The 16,495-nt window shown below is 49.7% G+C and overlaps 1 protein-coding gene across 1 annotated transcript; it reads left to right on the forward strand.

Moving 5' to 3' along the window:
* Positions 1 to 6,287: 6,287 nt before the first annotated feature.
* On the forward strand, positions 6,288 to 15,572 carry B4GALT5 (UDP-Gal:betaGlcNAc beta 1,4- galactosyltransferase, polypeptide 5; the record flags this gene model as incomplete). Its single annotated transcript, XM_009867626.1, has 8 exons — positions 6,288 to 6,422; positions 10,578 to 10,691; positions 11,725 to 11,849; positions 12,274 to 12,390; positions 13,225 to 13,412; positions 13,642 to 13,764; positions 14,203 to 14,304; positions 15,265 to 15,572. Coding segments are annotated over 8 exons (1,052 nt in total), but the record flags the coding sequence as incomplete, so codon positions are not given.
* Positions 15,573 to 16,495: the final 923 nt, after the last annotated feature.

Consider the following 16,495-nt stretch of genomic DNA (forward strand, 5'->3'; position numbering starts at 1 on the left):
TTTGAGATCGTGTGCAGGATGCAGGAATTTCCACCACTTTGTCTCCTGATGAACCTAAGGAGCAAACGCTGAACTGTAAATGTTTGCTGTCGGTAGCCAGCCAGCCGCAGCCTGCCAGTACTGCCAGCCATTTCCCTCTGCCTGCTGAAGAGCCTTTTATTGTGCATTTAACTGTGCGGTCCCCACAAGTGCCCAGCCAGTGCTGTGCTTTTATGCTCTGTGTGCAGAGAAATCTGCTGGCAGCTGATGCTCTTTTTCTCCTTGGAAGCGTTTGTGCTGACCCTGGCAAAGGGAGGCGAGCTGGGGAGGGCAGGCTGGCTGTAGATGGGGAGAGCTGCCCATCACCGTGAAGGAGGGATGAAAAATAAACAGGAGATGCATTCATGTGCAATTGCATCTCCTGAACTGCAATTAAAGTAGGAGAGTCCGAATCTTGCTAGGAAGGGTAATATTTAACTTGGGCAAATGCTTGTTATGCTCTGTGCTCCAGCCTGCATATGTCACTACGCCCTTCCTCGCAAAGAGGAATTGCAGCGGAGCCCAGGAGTTGAGCTGCTCGTGGGATTTGCAAAGCCCTGTGTGATCTTGCAGCCGTCCTTGATGTTTCTGCCCTGATGCATGGGTAACCTGTGTCCTCTGGTTTCTCCATCCACAGGGTCGCCTGTGTGGAGCCAGGTACTGCACGTGGTGGTGCTGGGCTGCTCCTTGTCCTGGTGACTGCACCTGCATGACTTGGGGCTCAGTCCTACTGCCAGCTCCTTCACAGGTGCTTTGGCACTGTAAATGCTCTGCGAGTTCCCCGTTCCTTCTGAGTTTTCCCATGTGTGCAGAACACGTCATGCTGCTCTTGCTGAGTATCCTAACATGGATGCAACATTCTTCAGAGTTGCGTGGCTCAGCCAGCTGTGGGATTGCAACTGAAAGTTGCCATCTTTAATGTATGCATTAAAAATGCAGGAACTATTAGAATAGTTTGAATTTTCTTCCTCCATGTTGAAGCCTCCACAGGGTCATTTTTCTCAAAGACAGTTCAGATGCAAATTTCCCATATTCAGTGTTTGGTCAGTCTCCTTCACTGCAGTCTCCCATTTTCCCTGCTTGCTTTGTGCATGTGCAGGCTGCAAACTTGCCAATTTTGGGGCTGGGTGGTTTGTAATTACCAGCTTAGTGCTGCTGCTGCACTGTTAATTCTTAGACTGCTTAATGTATCAAATTATTCCTTCCTGTGCTATTTATAGGCAAAGGGCTAAGTAATAGTCATAGTATTAATATTAAATTCTCTAAAACTAATAGGGACCTCTTATTTAATTGTTCTGGCACTCTGTATGCCTAGGGAATATGGTGCCACTGAAAGGCTAATGGAGACAGAAGTCTCATGGTGTGTTAGTGATGGGATGGTGCAGAATTTCTTATGTAGCTTGTTTAGAAGTTTAAACTATTGCGTCTATCTCTTCCTTGGAGGCTTAATCTACCCTGAGTTTGATTAAAGCCCTTTGTATTGCTGATGGAGGTGAGTTAAGTGGGGATCTGCTGGGAGAGCTTAACAAAAGGCTGACATGACTGCTGATTTAGTTGTCTCTGAGCCCTGTGGGAGGTGTTTAAAGGGGGCAGGATCTCCCAGCCCGGGTGGCGTGCTGGGGGTGACCTGCGCATCCATCCCTGCTGCCCGTGGGACTTTCAGCCCTTCCTAGAGTCTCTGCTGCGTCTCCTGTCTGTGGGCATCCTGCAGGCTCTGCTGGGTGCTTTGTACCTGCTCCGAACGACTCACAAAGTAGCTTGTTCAGCAGCAGTTTCCCTTCTTGTATGTTGATTTATCGCTGTGTTGGGTGAGATGTCTGCTCCTGGGGAGGGACAGGGGCTTGGAGTGACGCCCTTGCCAGGATAGGGTCCAGCTGCTCCAGAGCCCTGCGTGCCAGCAGGAGAAGGCTTCACACTGCAGTGAGACTGTGACAAACTCACACACCCCCTCCATGCTTCTGCAGTGCTGATGGACTAATGAACCGGGAAGAATGCTGAATGTGACAGAAAGCACTAAATCTCAAAGCAGAGGAAGGACCTGCTCCTTCCTCAGGAAAGCCTCGCTGCCGTGCTGAGTGTCGATACTGCTGCGGGTGTGCAGAGCTGCTGTGAGCTGCCTGGCCCCTCTTCCTGACCCCAGCCCCGGCAGCTGTCTCTCCCATCATGGGGCTTGGGGTACTGTGCCAGGGAATGATGGAAGAAAGTCCTTTCCAAAGGCATCGGAAGCGTGTTGGGGTCAGGAGCAAGATGTGTCAGATCTGTCTCCTTCCTGTGTTGGTAGCTGGTGTGAATCATGCTCAGACCTCTTCCGAATCAACTCCTGAGCTGCAAATTACCCTGCTGCCTCTTCTAGTACATATCATCACAGTGAAATTAATTTTCCATGAGAGAGTCAGCTGTTTCTTGATTAGAAGTGCTCCAAAAATACCAACAGAGAAATGATTACAGGAAGCCTTCAGCACTCGTCTGTATAATTGGGCTTTACCTCCCTGGTTGAAGTTGTTGCATCCACTCCTGGCTTGGATGAGCAGTTGCCTTCCCTGTTGCTTGTGAGCAAGGAGGTTGGGGTGCAGCACCCCAAGGGGGGCACTGACCCCAGGATGCAGCTGTGTGCCTCTGCTCCAGATGGTGACAAGCTGTAGGTTTCCACATGTTCAGATCCCAGCAGGGTTGGCTTGTCCTTAAGAATAATCCTAAGGCACTAATTTGAGCAAATGGATTCTTAAATTTTGGTCACTCTCCGTGTGGGTTGTACGGGTCTGCTGAAAATTGGTAGGAAAAGGGGCATCTTCCCCCACCAGCTGCTGACAGCAGTTAAAATCCCTCTCCTGCCCTTGTCCTGCTGCTCGGCAGCCGTAGCGAGGCTGTTATCACTGCGTGTATGTGGCCTGAAGTGCTGCATGCTCAAATGGAATAAAGGCAGAAGGCCAATGTAATTCTCGAGATCATCCTGTGTGATTAGATTAACAATATCTCGCAACACAGAGAATTGCTTTCTGGCTGAACCTCGGTTCAGGCCGAGAGTGCCACGTTCCTCTCCTTGCCGAGGGCAGCGGCAGGGATGCTCGGCATCTTCCTCTGCTGGTGGCGGCTCTGGCTCTGGGAAGTACCACCTCTTGGGTACAGACGTCCTGGACTCTGTCGGGTCAGTGAGGTCAGGCTTAATAAATTTAAAATGTGGCCAATATGCTTGTTGAAAGTGAAGTAAACCGAGGAATGAGGGTTTGAGTTCGGTACAGCGATTCCGAGCTGTTGGTCCAGACCCAGCACTGGCTGTGGCAGCCCTATGGGGCTAATTTAATCACCATGCGGGTATGGGGAGTGAAATGTTTTCAATAATGTGTTTTAAATCCGATTTTCTCATACGAATGAATTGCATGTCCTGGATAAGCGAGGGGGTTTGTGAAGCTTATCTCATTGTGGTGGGTCATTTTGGGGGCAGGAGGAGTCCCTGGGCTGGGGTCAGCGTGGTCGAGGCGACTGTTTCTGGGTGTGGGGTGTGCGGCACGTTGATGGCACAGCTCCTCTGTAGCCAGGTATTTCCTTAATCATCTGAGTAAAGGGGTTAACATGCGAAAAGGCAACTGCTGCCCTGGACAAAGCTGGTGTTGTTTGTGCTGGGCTCCCCTGGGCTGGTGGCTGCTGTGGCCAGGCCTGGCTCCCCCTGCCCGGCCCGAACAAACGGCGCTTTCACTGCGCCCAGCAAACCTCCCTCTGCCTTAAATTGGATGCTGATTTGCGGCTCTCCTGTTCTTTCATGCTTCGCCAAACCTGGTTCTGCTTTACCCGGCGAGTAGAAGGCATAATGAAATAGAAAGCTAGATTTCTTGCCCTCATCAGCGAGTTACGCCTCGCCACTGACTCAAACTCTACGCAAGCTGGAAGGTGCAAGCTTGCTGCTCTCCCTTCCCTTATCAACAACTGATAAATGTCTCAGCTCCAGTGGCTTCAGCTATGCTTTGCTGTTTGGAAAGAGGAAAGTAGCTGTGCCCCGGCTCTTGATCAGCCTTTTGGGCTTCTGGAAAGCTGTTCCCTGATGGCCAGGGTGAGGCTGTATGGTGCTGCTCTCCTGTACGAGTCCATGCTCTGCTGTGCTCACTTGGCTTTGGAGGATGCTCTTGCCATCATTGCAAGCATTGGTTTGTGCTGTCTCCTGGTAGAGCCTCGCAGTGCTTCTGCTGCCGCGTGAGGTGGATGCTCTCACTGGAACAAGATGTTAGAAATGTGTCCTTAGGAGCTGATTACCCCAGGCATCGACCATTAACATGCCTTCTTTGCAACCAAGACAGAGCTGGCATGTGAGCCAGAGGAGAAGTTGCCCAACTTCTACATCTTGTTGTGGTCATCTGGGAGACCTGCCTACTACCCAGCCTGCTTGGGCAGGTCAGCTTGGAGCTGCCCTGTGCATCCTGCCCTAGACTCCAAGGCTGTGACAGTGTGACTGTATCACTGCTTCTTCACCACAAACTCCTAAATAGCCCAGTTCTGTTCATGTTTTTCCCCAGGGACTCCCCATTTCTGTAAGTCCTGGCTGGCAGCTACCAGGGGATGCTGGAGCTGTGATGGGGTGGGTGCTGGGGCTGGACCGCTGGTGCTGGGAGGTGAAGTGGTTTCATGCTAAGCTTTGAGCAGCAGATGAGTCTGACTGCAAGCATATGAACTTTTTGGGCTGGGTGTGAGGCTTTACATGGGCAGTTTCAGCTGCATTTATTTCTCACCTCTGGTGCCATTTCAAAGTGCCAGCTTTTCCTTGCGCCTTATCCCCTGGGGATCTGCTATAGCGATTTCCCTGTCTTTCTGAGCAGGAGCAGCCCTCAGTGCCTCTCACTGTCATTGCAATGGGAGTATCTTGCCAAGAATCTGCACCAGAGCACAGGTTTATTTTGTAGCTGTCTCTTACCAAGCCAGTGGTTACTGTGGGTTGCAGAGCTGACCCCAGAAGAAGAGAGTGAGCACAAAAGAGGAGGGATAGCACCCAGGCATGGCGTGGAGGGCTCTGGATATGGCGCTGGGGCTTCATTGCCCTTTCAAATATTTACTTAGCTGTGTAAAAACAGAATGTGGTTGGGCTTAGCAAATACGTCTGGGTGGCCTTGCTGGTGGCTGACTCGATATGTGGGTGTAGAAGAGGACAAGCAGGGCAGGGAGACTGGGGCAGTGCGTCAGCATGGGTACTGGTGGGCTGTGTTTGGGGTTAACCTCGCTCTCCAGCGCACTAGTGCCCAATCTAATCTGCACTCCCGGCAACTGCAGCAATGACTGTACCTTCCTGGCACTGGCAACTGCAGGTTTCGGGCAATTACAGCTTGTGATGTGCCCGCTGTAGAAACGAGCTGTCCGTTACAGATGTTTCCTGGTGACATGTCATCGGTTACTGCCTGCCTCTAGGCAAGGTCTCTTTGTTTCCTTGGCCTGGTGCCCTCATCATCCCTCCTGGAGTGTCTTTTGACCTGTTTTTTGTTGTGGTTTTTTTTTAATTACTAATGCAGAATTGGCCTCTGAGATCTCCCCTCCTCCCTATTTTCAAATCAAGATTTTTTTTCCCTGCTTTTGTTTTTAAGCCTAAAATTTCACTGCAGCAGGGCCATGACTGGCAGCGTGATGCTGCTGAGGGGTCCTGCTGTCCCCGCGGGTGCTGCCGGTGATGCAGGGCTGTGCCTGCCGCTGTTTGCTTTGGGGCCCAGCCCCTTCTAGGGCTGGTGTCAGCTTAAACTGAAACCTAAGCAGGCTCAGCCTGAGCAGTGCCAGGGCACGGGGTCAGGGGGAAAGGAGGGGAGAGGGGGAGAAACCTGGCTGAGAGGCTTGTGCAGCAAAATGCTGGCTGCTCCGGCATGTCTGGCTTGCTGGTGGGCTCGGGGACTGGCAGTGGGATGTTTTTTGCGGTGCCCACAGAGGTACCTCTGCCAAGCAAGTGTCAGCCCTTGGTGCTGCAGTCTAGGAACAAATGCCCTTCTGCAGGCATGCAGCTTAGTTTCATGTTATCACGCTATTTCCAAATTAAACCTCCCTACTTAGACGGCAGAAGGTAGTGTTGTTTGAGCTGCAGTGCTGCATTACAGTCTGCGTTGCCAGGTCTACCTGGCTGCACTCCCCTTATTAACCAGCTGGGTTTCCCTGGGCAACTAAGGCATGTGTGACCTGGGGATCCTCCTGGTAGGAGGGACCAGAAGCAGAAGGCTGGGAATGGTTCCAAACCCATTTCTCTTTCTTCCAAAAGCTGGTGCTCATGGAAATATTCCTTTTTTTTTTTTTTCTTCTCTTCCTTGCAGTGAACACCTACCTCTTCATGATGCAAGCCCAAGGCATCATGATTCGTGAAAACATGCGAACAATAGGAGCTCAGGTGTACGAGCAGGTGGTCCGCAGTGCCTATGCCAAGAGGAACAGCAGCATGAATGACTCAGGTATTTCTTGAATTATTGTAATTTCTGTCAAAGGTTCCATTTTCATTGGAAATAGAGTTGCCTTGAATTACTCCTGCTTGGAGGAAGTAATTTATGCTAGTACGTGCAGGGTGGGAACTTTGAATAATTGGCTTTTAAAAATATAGATGTAAATATACATTATATGTAACAAAAATGCATATTATATATAGAATTACTGTATATACATACACTATATATATAAATTATATTTTCTTTATATAAAGAGTCGAATGCTTCTAACCTTTTATAAGGGCTGAAAATTTTGAAAGATCTCCAATGAATGGGATGTTGAGCTGAAAGCCTCTTTGCTTTCCAGGAATTCAACTTGTTAACTTCAACCAGTCTGAGGGTAAACACTTTCAAATTCAGTGCCAGGATCAGATTTCATATTTAGAGAGTAACTTCCCAGGCGCACGCGTGCGCAGAGTCTTGGCTCCGTGCACGTGGAGCAGCCTGTGCTCATAAGCTTCACTCTTCCCATGCAAGGATGAACTGAGATGACTTGGCTGGAGATCTGCCAGAAACAATATATTGAACTTTGGGCAGAATGCAGGGAGCAGAGTCGCAGGCTCCCACTCCCAGGCTGTTTGTCATCTGTAATATAAAGCCGATAACAGGGTTACAGCTTTTGGTGTAAGTATGGTACAGCAAAGCATAAATAAATGCCTGTGGCTGTGTAAGCTGGGGTGAGGCATTGCCTTTGGCTGGTGTGACACCAAGTGTGTACCTTCCCTGTTGACATGTCCATCAGGCTGTGGTGGTGCTGGGGAGCTCAGTTCAGCTCCTCACTGCGGAGTTGCATCAGCGAGAGCTGATAATGTTACAGGGCAAGATTATTTCCTTACTAATGAAAAATACAAGCCTTATCCTTGCTGCACAGCCCACTGGGTGGTGAAGCCACTGGTTTGGATGTACTCTGACTGGGGGTGCGCACAGGAGGGGAATTACCAATTTGCACAAGAGATCAACACCCTGGGTCACCTCCTCTCCCTGCCAAAGCTGGCCAGGGCTGCCAGCCCGGTCTATTTTTAAGGCTGGAAACATCAAGTAAAGCAGACACGAGATGAGGAAGTAGCTGATCCCCTGAGGGGAGGAGGGTTAGATGCTTCACTGCTGCTGCTTGCAGTGATGAGAGCCTGTGTCCTGCTGTCGTCCTGGTCCTTGAAGCTCCGAGCTCTCTAAAAAATCTGCTGTGTGCTCCTGCTGCCTGCAGCAGAGAGGGAAATGGTTACCACGTTGGTGTCAGCAATGCTAGTGCTGCTGCTACTGAAATAGCTGGCTCTGCTCAGGCCTCGTACCCATCCCAGCCCCGCAGGCACTGGGCTGATACCCATCCTGGCCCAAGAGCTCCAGCCATGAGGATGGTCCTAACATGTACAAGTGCTATGCACTGTCCTGGGGTGACTTTCCCTGGCAGGGAGATCAAAGTAGACACATGATGGTGACATCTGGAAGGCACGTGTCACTGTGGCCACAAGGGTTATGTCAAGTGTATCGGTATCTCCCCTCCCTGACTCTGTTTTCAGGTGCCTCACTGGGACTTGAGTGGCTGACACTGCCTGGTCAGAGCATCTTTCCCACACCACTCTGGGCAATGTGATGGCCAGGAGCAAACTCACCTGCATGGCTGCAAGGAGGGACCCAGCAAAGGCCTTGACCATCCCCATTGTGACCCAGAGCTGCTGGGACCAGCTGCTGGGCTCTCCCGCCCCTGTCCTACCCTGAAGGCAGCAGTGGCTGTCGCATCTCTGCAACCCCTGCCTGCTTCCCAAGAGAGGAGTGTGGAGGAAGGGGAGGAATGCTGCTGCTGGAGTGAGCTGGCATAGGTCACAAATGAGTTTGGATAATATAAGACCCCGTGGACCCTCTCTGGTTGTCCCTGCTTCAGCTCCACTGGGAAGGAGGAGTTTGCTGATGCTTTCTGAGCTGCAGCCTCTCCCACACATCATGTGTGCCCCAGCAAGGGACTGGTGGGGAACAGTTCTACGTGCAGTGCTGCCTTGTGTCTGGGTCCTCCTGGGACCTGGGGCTTTAACTTCTGGGCAGTTTCCTTAAAAATGCAATATCCCACCCTGAATGGCAAGGTGACCAGGCAGATCGTGATCTGCTGCAAGTACAACATGCTCATCCCCATCCATCTGCATTTATTCTTTGCCCTTAGTTTTTTTGCTCTTGTGTTAAAATGAGGAAGTTGTTTATAACTTTTTCAGCATTTGCTAATAGATGCAATAGTAGATGTCCTGTCTGGTGAGCCAAGAGGGGTCTCTTCGGTGCATTTGCAAGGAAAACAAGCAGCCTTTGTGCAAAAAGGGAGAGTTGAACTTTGCTGTGCATTGTCAGCTGGCCTAAGTATTGAGAGCATGTGCTGGTGATAGGAGTTCAGTGATAGTCTGGTTATTACAATTTAGAGCACTATCAAACATCCAAAAGAATATCTGTCATACTTGAAAAGCCCTTAGGTTTTGTTTACAAGTCCATCTTGAGTCTGAGATAGTTTGGGTACCACTTATTTGAGCAGATAAACAGTGTTAATGACGTGATACTAGCACAGTAAAGTAAGCTGAAATACCAAGCCAGCAATGACTTGACCCAGTTGATTCAAGTGAAAGATTTTTGACCTTGCAGGCAAAGGTAACCCTCTCTGCTTTGCTTTAAAAAGTTAAATTGTCACTAGATTATTTTTTCTTGATACATCATTAGTGTGATTATTAGATGCAACCTTTCTGCTATGGGGACTATAAAGTGCTTATGCAATTACTTAAATGTCCCTATACTTAAATATGACTTAGATTCTTAACTCTTAATCCTAGCTGGTTCGTTCACTTCACTGTAATTCTGAGTTTATTAAATTGCTCTCAGGATAAAATGTGTGAAACCTTTTTTTTTGTCAATATACTATTGAAACTAAATGCACGCTTAATTTGAAAGGTTTTATCTGTTGGTTTAGAAAAAATAACACCGGGTTCTGTAAAATAACTTAAAAATCTGGCTACCTACTGTAAATTGGCTATTTGCTGACAGTTGCTTGCAACGCTTGTGTCTGAGGCTTTGCAGAGCTGCTTGGGCAGCTCTGGGGGGTGGGACACTAGACCTTCTTTTGTCTCTGGGTGCTTTGAACACCAGGTGGTTTGCCCTGCACTCACGAGATATACAGGCTGCCTGTGATGGGTGGCTCAGCCCTAGCTGGCTGCTTACCAGGACCTCTGTGGAGTCTAAGGTTGGCGATAATGCCCTGGGTGCTGTGTGACCAGAAGTCCAACCTTGCACTAAGCATCTGATGCTCAGAGAAAGTGAAGAGGCAGCAGCTGATGCATTACTACAGGCAGGGAACTTCTTCTAGTGCCTAAAATAAAGGTCATGCTTGGCTAGCGATGCTTTATGCAAAGCTAGTGGCTTTACTGTAGAAAGCAGAAGTTCACGTTTGTGTAAAAACCTCCTTAAAATGTCTACAGGTGTAACAGGCTGGAGGAGTTTTGCCCGGGAGGTAAAAGGGTGCAGGGGAATGGAGAAATGTGCTGTGCTGGGCACTGCCACAACTGCAGGGCTACAAGGCCTCCTCTACTCTTGCAGGACGCAAACTGGCAGAAAGGTGGTGTGACGTGATAGGTTTTTATTGATCCTTTGAGGAGGAGGCGAGGCAAGATTTGCCTGCGCAGGCTGCTGCACTGACAGTCCTCCATGGCTTTGGGTCCTGCCTGGGGACTTCCCTGTCTGAGTCAATTAGCAAAGGAGGCACTGGAGGAGCGTGTCATCTCTTGCTGTGTTGTGATTCGTCAGGGATGAGGTGCTAAATAGCTTTTCCTTCCAAACACTGTGTGCTCCTTTGCTTTGACCTGTTTGTGACACCTAAAGATTCAAAAATCTTCCTTTGGCCAAAAGACATGAAGGTTTCTCTGGTGTAGTGTAGTCTAAGGCAGACGGGGTTTTTGCAGCCACCTGCCCCAGGATGAGGCTGAGCACCCAGCTAGGTTGCAAGTCTAGAGCTTGTGCTACATGGAAACACCACTGTGCCGTTGGGGACATCCTGAGCAATGAGTGGCTTTGGAGTCTGCTGACAGTGGCATGGGGAGGTGGCTGGAAATAACAAAATCTGCAGCTCAAATGTAAACTTTTCTCTTTTTTTTCATTCCCCAGATTATCCTCTTGATCTGAATCACAATGACACCTTTCTGCAAGCCACGACGTTTCTTCCTGAAGACTTTACCTACTTCCCCAACCACACCTGTCCCGAGAGGCTCCCTTCTATGAGTGAGTAGCATCCTGACAGCCCCATGCCCCTCCCCTGCTCCCCGTGGCTTTGGAGGGCATATTGTGCCATTCTCCAGCTTGCCAGCGTCACACCTTTCTGTGCTGGGCACCTGAGGATGAATGGGAGTGCTGTGCAGAGCCCAGTCTCCTCCTGGGAAATTGTTGTTTACTCACTCACGCGAATTAATCCCTTCTACGTCGGAGACACGTCTCCCTGCCGAAGTAGGAGCCCATTGCTTGGCAAATGCAAACAAAAGAATGATTGTGTGCTGGAAGCTGGTGAAAAGGCCCAGCCAGTCCTTTTCCAGGGGCAGCGTCGGCGGGCTGGCTCCCTTGGCCCTCGGCAGTGCCGCCAGCCTTGAGCTGTGCTGGGTGCATCTGGGCAGGGGCTAGTGCGGAAGACAGGCTGGACCCCTCCAAGGGAGCTACAGCTGGGAGAGATGCTTCCACCAAAGTGACACTACAGTGAAAAATCAGGCTTTTGAGGGTAAATGTTTCCTAAAACAGCTCTCTGCTGGCGTGTGGGGTTTTGTGTCTGCTAGAATCCTGTAGGGAGGAGTAGAGGGGTGCCCCAGCCCGTGTGGGTCTCTGATGGAGAGCTGCATCCAACAGCAGCCACAAAGGCTGAACAGAGCCGGGGAGCTGAGGAGATGAAGGTGTTACAAGTCATTAGGGGGCCGGTTAGCTCAGTCAGCTGAGCGTGGCGCTAATAACGCTAAGGTGGCAGGTTCGGTTCCCGTTCGGTCCCCATGTGTTGCCTGATCTAGTCAAGAGGTGGCGTCCCTGGTGGCAGGGAGGCTGGATTAAAATGATCTCTAAAGTCCCTTCCAGGTTAGACCATTCTATGATTCTATGGCAGCAGCATTTCCTAATTGTTTTTGTTGACACTTGAGAAAAAGAACAGGCTGCCTACATGCAGTGCTGAGGATAGAGGGCAGGATGCAGCAAAGCACTGCCCTGAGCAGGCACTGGACTCCCCCAGGACTGCAGTGGTTCCTGACACCCTCCTCTGCTTCTCCCACTGTCTCCACAGAGGGCCCCGTTGATGTAAATATGAGTGAGATCACAATGGAGGATATCCACCAGTTCTTCTCAAAAGACCCTTCTATCAAGCTGGGAGGCCACTGGAAGCCGAGCGACTGCCTGCCTCGCTGGAAGGTAACCAGGGAGCTGGGCAGCCCCGTGTCCCTGCTGGATGGGAGGGAATGGAGAGTCCCAGGCGGGTGGTGGGAAAATGTTAACAGGAACATCTCTGATGTGCTGCAGCTCCAGAGTAATAAATCTAAGGGTTTCTGAAGTGTGGGGCTGCAGTGAGGTTGGGGGTCTACGGGTCTCCCTCGCACTTAGGGTTATGTTAAATTTCCCCAGAGCAACAGTTCCCAAAAAAGTGAGGAGAAAATCCAAGTTGTGAGGGTTTGAAGGGTTTCAGGCTGCTCAACCCTACGTGGGAGAGCTGAGACACCACATTTAGTGCTGCTCCCCGTCCTGTAACGCCAGCCAGTTCTGCTCCCCAGCCTGAGGGTCTGTTGGAAGCAGGAGCCGCTGGTGCGGTGCAGTAAGCGCCGTGTCCTCTCCCTGTCAGGTGGCGATCCTGATCCCATTCCGCAATCGATATGAGCATCTTCCCGTCCTCTTCAGACACCTTATTCCCATGCTGCAGCGGCAACGTTTACAGTTCGCCTTTTACGTTGTGGAACAAGTGAGTGAGCCCTGGGGCGGTCGGGGCAGAGGCCGTTGGGGCACGGACGCGTGGCGCTGAGAATGTGTCTGCCAAAGCTACAAGCGTAGCTCTGTGCTGGGTCCCAGGGAGTTCACCTGCCAGATCACATCATTTAACCTTTGGCAGGTTTAGGGTTCATGTTGCAACATGTAAGTTGTCCCGTTCTGCCTAAAAGTGGCATAGGTCAGGGGCCAGCCTAGAAGTGACGGGTTTTATCTAAGAATTAGAGATGCAATTTTTTAAAATAAAAATCATGTACTGGAGGTGATATTTTTTTAAAAAAACATGTTTTCCAGGTATTTGCAGTTTAAATAAAGCTGCGTTATTTTTATGTATCTCTGTAGTTTTAAGGAGCATACCCTAGGCACAGGAATGGCCTGACCAGAGTTAGACATTTCTTGTCAGTTTGGTATGGAGTATGTGGTATCTAAAAGCCTTTCATGGATGTAAAACATTAAGACTGCTACTTGATATGTATGTGAACCTGTTACTTAAGCTATCTGGCTTCATCCACCTGGTAAATGTACCTCCATATTGAGCTCAGTCTTAAAAAGTGATCAAAATGGGATGTTGGTTTTTATGTGTCTGAGTAATAAGACTTCTAGCACTTTTATTTTTTCTCCTGCAGAGTAAATTGAATATTTAAGCCTTGATTGATCTCAGTAGTCTGTCTGTTCCAATACATCATTTCTTTTCGCGGCACCAGTGTGGGAGCTGGTTGCCCTCTGCAGTTTTCTAAATGAGACTGAGAATGCAGATGTGGAGCATGAACTGCACGGGGCTCCTCTTGAGAAGGAACTTTCTTCCTCTTAGGCTGGAAACCAACCCTTTAACCGTGCTATGCTCTTCAATGTCGGCTTTCGGGAAGCAATGAAAGACTTGGACTGGGACTGTCTCATCTTTCACGATGTGGACCACATACCAGAAAATGACCGTAACTATTACGGGTGTGGACAAATGCCGCGGCACTTTGCAGCCAAGCTGGATAAGTACATGTATCTGTAAGCACTGTTCTTCCCCACTCTACCAAAAGAGCTAAGTAGCCAGTGTTAGACTTTTTTTTCTTTTAAAATGCAAAAGATGAATCTGTGTTTGCTTCTTGGGCTTTGTGCAAAGTGAACATGAGAAGGTAGTAGAGAAAAGCACCCTCACAGCTCAGCATTTCCCCATTGCAGGCAAGAGAGCTGCCGCGTTGATGCGCTCTGCCCTAACCCCTTCTCTCCTGCTTAGGCTCCCTTACAATGAGTTCTTTGGTGGGGTGAGCGGCCTGACTGTTGAGCAGTTTCAGAAGATCAACGGTTTTCCCAACGCCTTCTGGGGCTGGGGTGGCGAAGATGATGACCTCTGGAACAGGTATGGGCTCAGCTCCGCTGGCATCCGTGAACTTCGCTTCTGGTAGTGGTTCTCTGAGCCGACCTTTGCACGTGCTGCAGGGTGAAGCATTGCCACCACCTCTGCAGCCGGCACTGGGCTTGCTGTGCCCAGGCTGAGGAAGAACCAGCCCGGCTGCGGTGGCTGCGTGGGTACAAGGGACACTCCAGCCTGCGCGGGGAGCAGTTTGGAAGCAAACAGAAGCTCTGGTTGAGAAATCGCTGGCTCTGTGTGCAGTATCCTGTGCTGCTGAGGTCAAACTGAGCTTGGCTGAGCTGAAGGCTGGGGGTGCTGAGCACTGTGTGACTTGCCTGGAGCCCAGGCTGGAGCTGGGAGGTTTGCACAGCTTATCTGCCGCCTGGAAACACAATGCTGCTGAAGGCACAGTTGTTTATTTTGTTTCTCCCCTTTCTAACACAGAGTTCAGTATGCAGGCTACTCAGTGACTCGACCAGAAGGAGACACAGGGAAATACAAGTCAATTCCCCACCATCACCGGGGAGAAGTGCAGTTCCTGGGAAGGCAAGTAATTCTATTTTTTTTAAGAATCCCAAAGCCGTTTGCAAAGATTCTGTACCATGCACAAGGCTCCCTGCAGCAGTTTGAGGGCATAAACAGCCTGTTGCTTCTCCTGCCTGAGCAGGGATATCCAGCACTGCTCACTGTGGAGAAGTGTTCATCAAGACTCTAAGCATCTTGCCCATGCTCTGATGCTGTGACCTCTTTGAAGCCAACTTTGGCATTTCCCTCTTCGCTCTCACCCAGCGTCTTCCGCTTCCTCCTGGCACATCCTTTCCTCAGGGCTTTTTCTGTCCCTAGGTCTCAGCCCAACTCCCACTTGCCAGAGTCCCAACATTGCAGTGCAGAAAGTCGGTGTCCTGTCTTGCTGAGATGTTTCTGCTGATTTTATCTTTTCCCCTCTACTCTTAGCCCTTATATCTCATCACACTGTCCCTACATTTTCTTGAGGCTTTTTTTTGTGCACCAGCTGCAGCTTTCTTCCCCAAACAATCATTCTTCCAGTTTTACTTCCTCATCCCCCATCCCTTGGGCTAAAACCATTAGTTTCTGCTCTTGTTTGATCTATTTTCTTAAAAGTGGAAAGGACCACAGCAGCTGCTTTTCTCTGGGATGTTTTGGCTGGTGAGGGCTCAGCAGGACCCCAAGCTTAGTCTCCTTTTGGGAAGGGGACCCACAGGCTTTGGACAGGAGTTAAGGGCTATTTTGGCAGCTGGGTGTTTGCTGGTGTCACAGAGAGAAATTTGCTCTTCGTCAAGTGAGGGACTGCAATTTTCTAAAGTTTGCAATATTTACCAATACAGAAAACATGACAGTTATCTTTATTAAGGGCTCAGAAATTCCTTGTTTTGTAGCTGCTGCTGGGACAGGCTTTTTAAGGGTATTTTGGTGGCATTGGGAGGGCTTTGCAGGACTTTGTGAGATACATGGAAGTGACTCAGGTGTCTGGTTCTCGTTGCACAGGTATGCCTTGCTGAGGAAGTCAAAAGAAAGACAAGCCCTGGATGGCCTCAATAACTTGAACTACTTTCCAAACGTCACGTATGACGCCTTGTATAAGAACATCACTGTTAACCTGACACCGGAGCTGGCTCTGGTGACCGAATATTGAGAGGAGAAAATAACTTTGCCTGCCCTTCACCAAGAAAGCACCACGCTAGACTTTCTTTTCCAAGGGTTATCAAGGACAAGCAACACTTTGTCTAATGAAGGATCACAGTATTTTGGAGAATAAGGCTGAAAGTGCACGCACAAATTGCCCTAGCTGTACCAATCCAGCCCGATACTCGTGCAGCAAGCTCAGCAGTCTCTTTCTTTTTTCTGCCACTTGCTTTCTGGGTTTCAGGACAACAGTCAACCTGCTGCTCTCCTCTCCACATTCCTCCTCCAGCAATCTCCAGCACTGGGACTCACCTCGGATGCGCTTTCTCCTCTGGGAAGCAGTTCAGCTGAGGAACTCGGGCTTCTCAACGGCAAATGTCAGGAGTGATTTGGTCGGCAACTGCCCTGATGGGAGATCAAATGACTTCTGATACTGTTCTTCTACGTCTGTGCAGTTTTTTAAATGACCTGCTTGAAGTATATACAACAGAATCGCTTCTTAAAGAAGTCTAAGTGTAAATATGCTGTGTAAATCGCCCCTTTTTATTTTTCTCCTACAGTTCAAATCCCAAGCTAGAGGTTTACATACGATCACTCATTTTAGTCCTGAGTTCTGTAAACACTTGTGTGTGCATCACTGTGCTTGTGCAAGGTGTTCCCTTTTAAGCCAGTGAGACTGCTTGCATGATTTAAGCTGTGCATATGCAGAAATGTTTGTGGGACAGGGCCCTAAGCTTTCCAGTGTAGCGGATGAGAAATACAGCTGTGTCATCGCTCATTCCAGTAACCACAGGGGTGGCTTTTTCTAGGGAGAGTAAGGAAATAGGAATATTTATGAAAAAAACCCTCCCCTTTTTTTGTCACTTTTGCAACATGATGTGCAAATGAACCCAAAAGCCATAGGGAATAAAGTCCCTCGCCTGTTGCTTGCTATCCCACCGATGGCAAGTGTGAGCTCGGCAGAATGCTTAAGAGCTCGCATCCGCACTGGTGTGGGATGCGCAGCTCATGGCACGGCCACTCCTGCCCACGGGCTGTCCTTGGGGCGGGGAGCTGGTCCCCCTGCCCCGTGCGAGCCGCACCTGCCGTCACT

This window comes from Apaloderma vittatum, unplaced genomic scaffold, assembly GCF_000703405.1.
Source record: "Apaloderma vittatum isolate BGI_N311 unplaced genomic scaffold, ASM70340v1 scaffold27514, whole genome shotgun sequence".
Classification (NCBI taxonomy): domain Eukaryota; kingdom Metazoa; phylum Chordata; class Aves; order Trogoniformes; family Trogonidae; genus Apaloderma; species Apaloderma vittatum.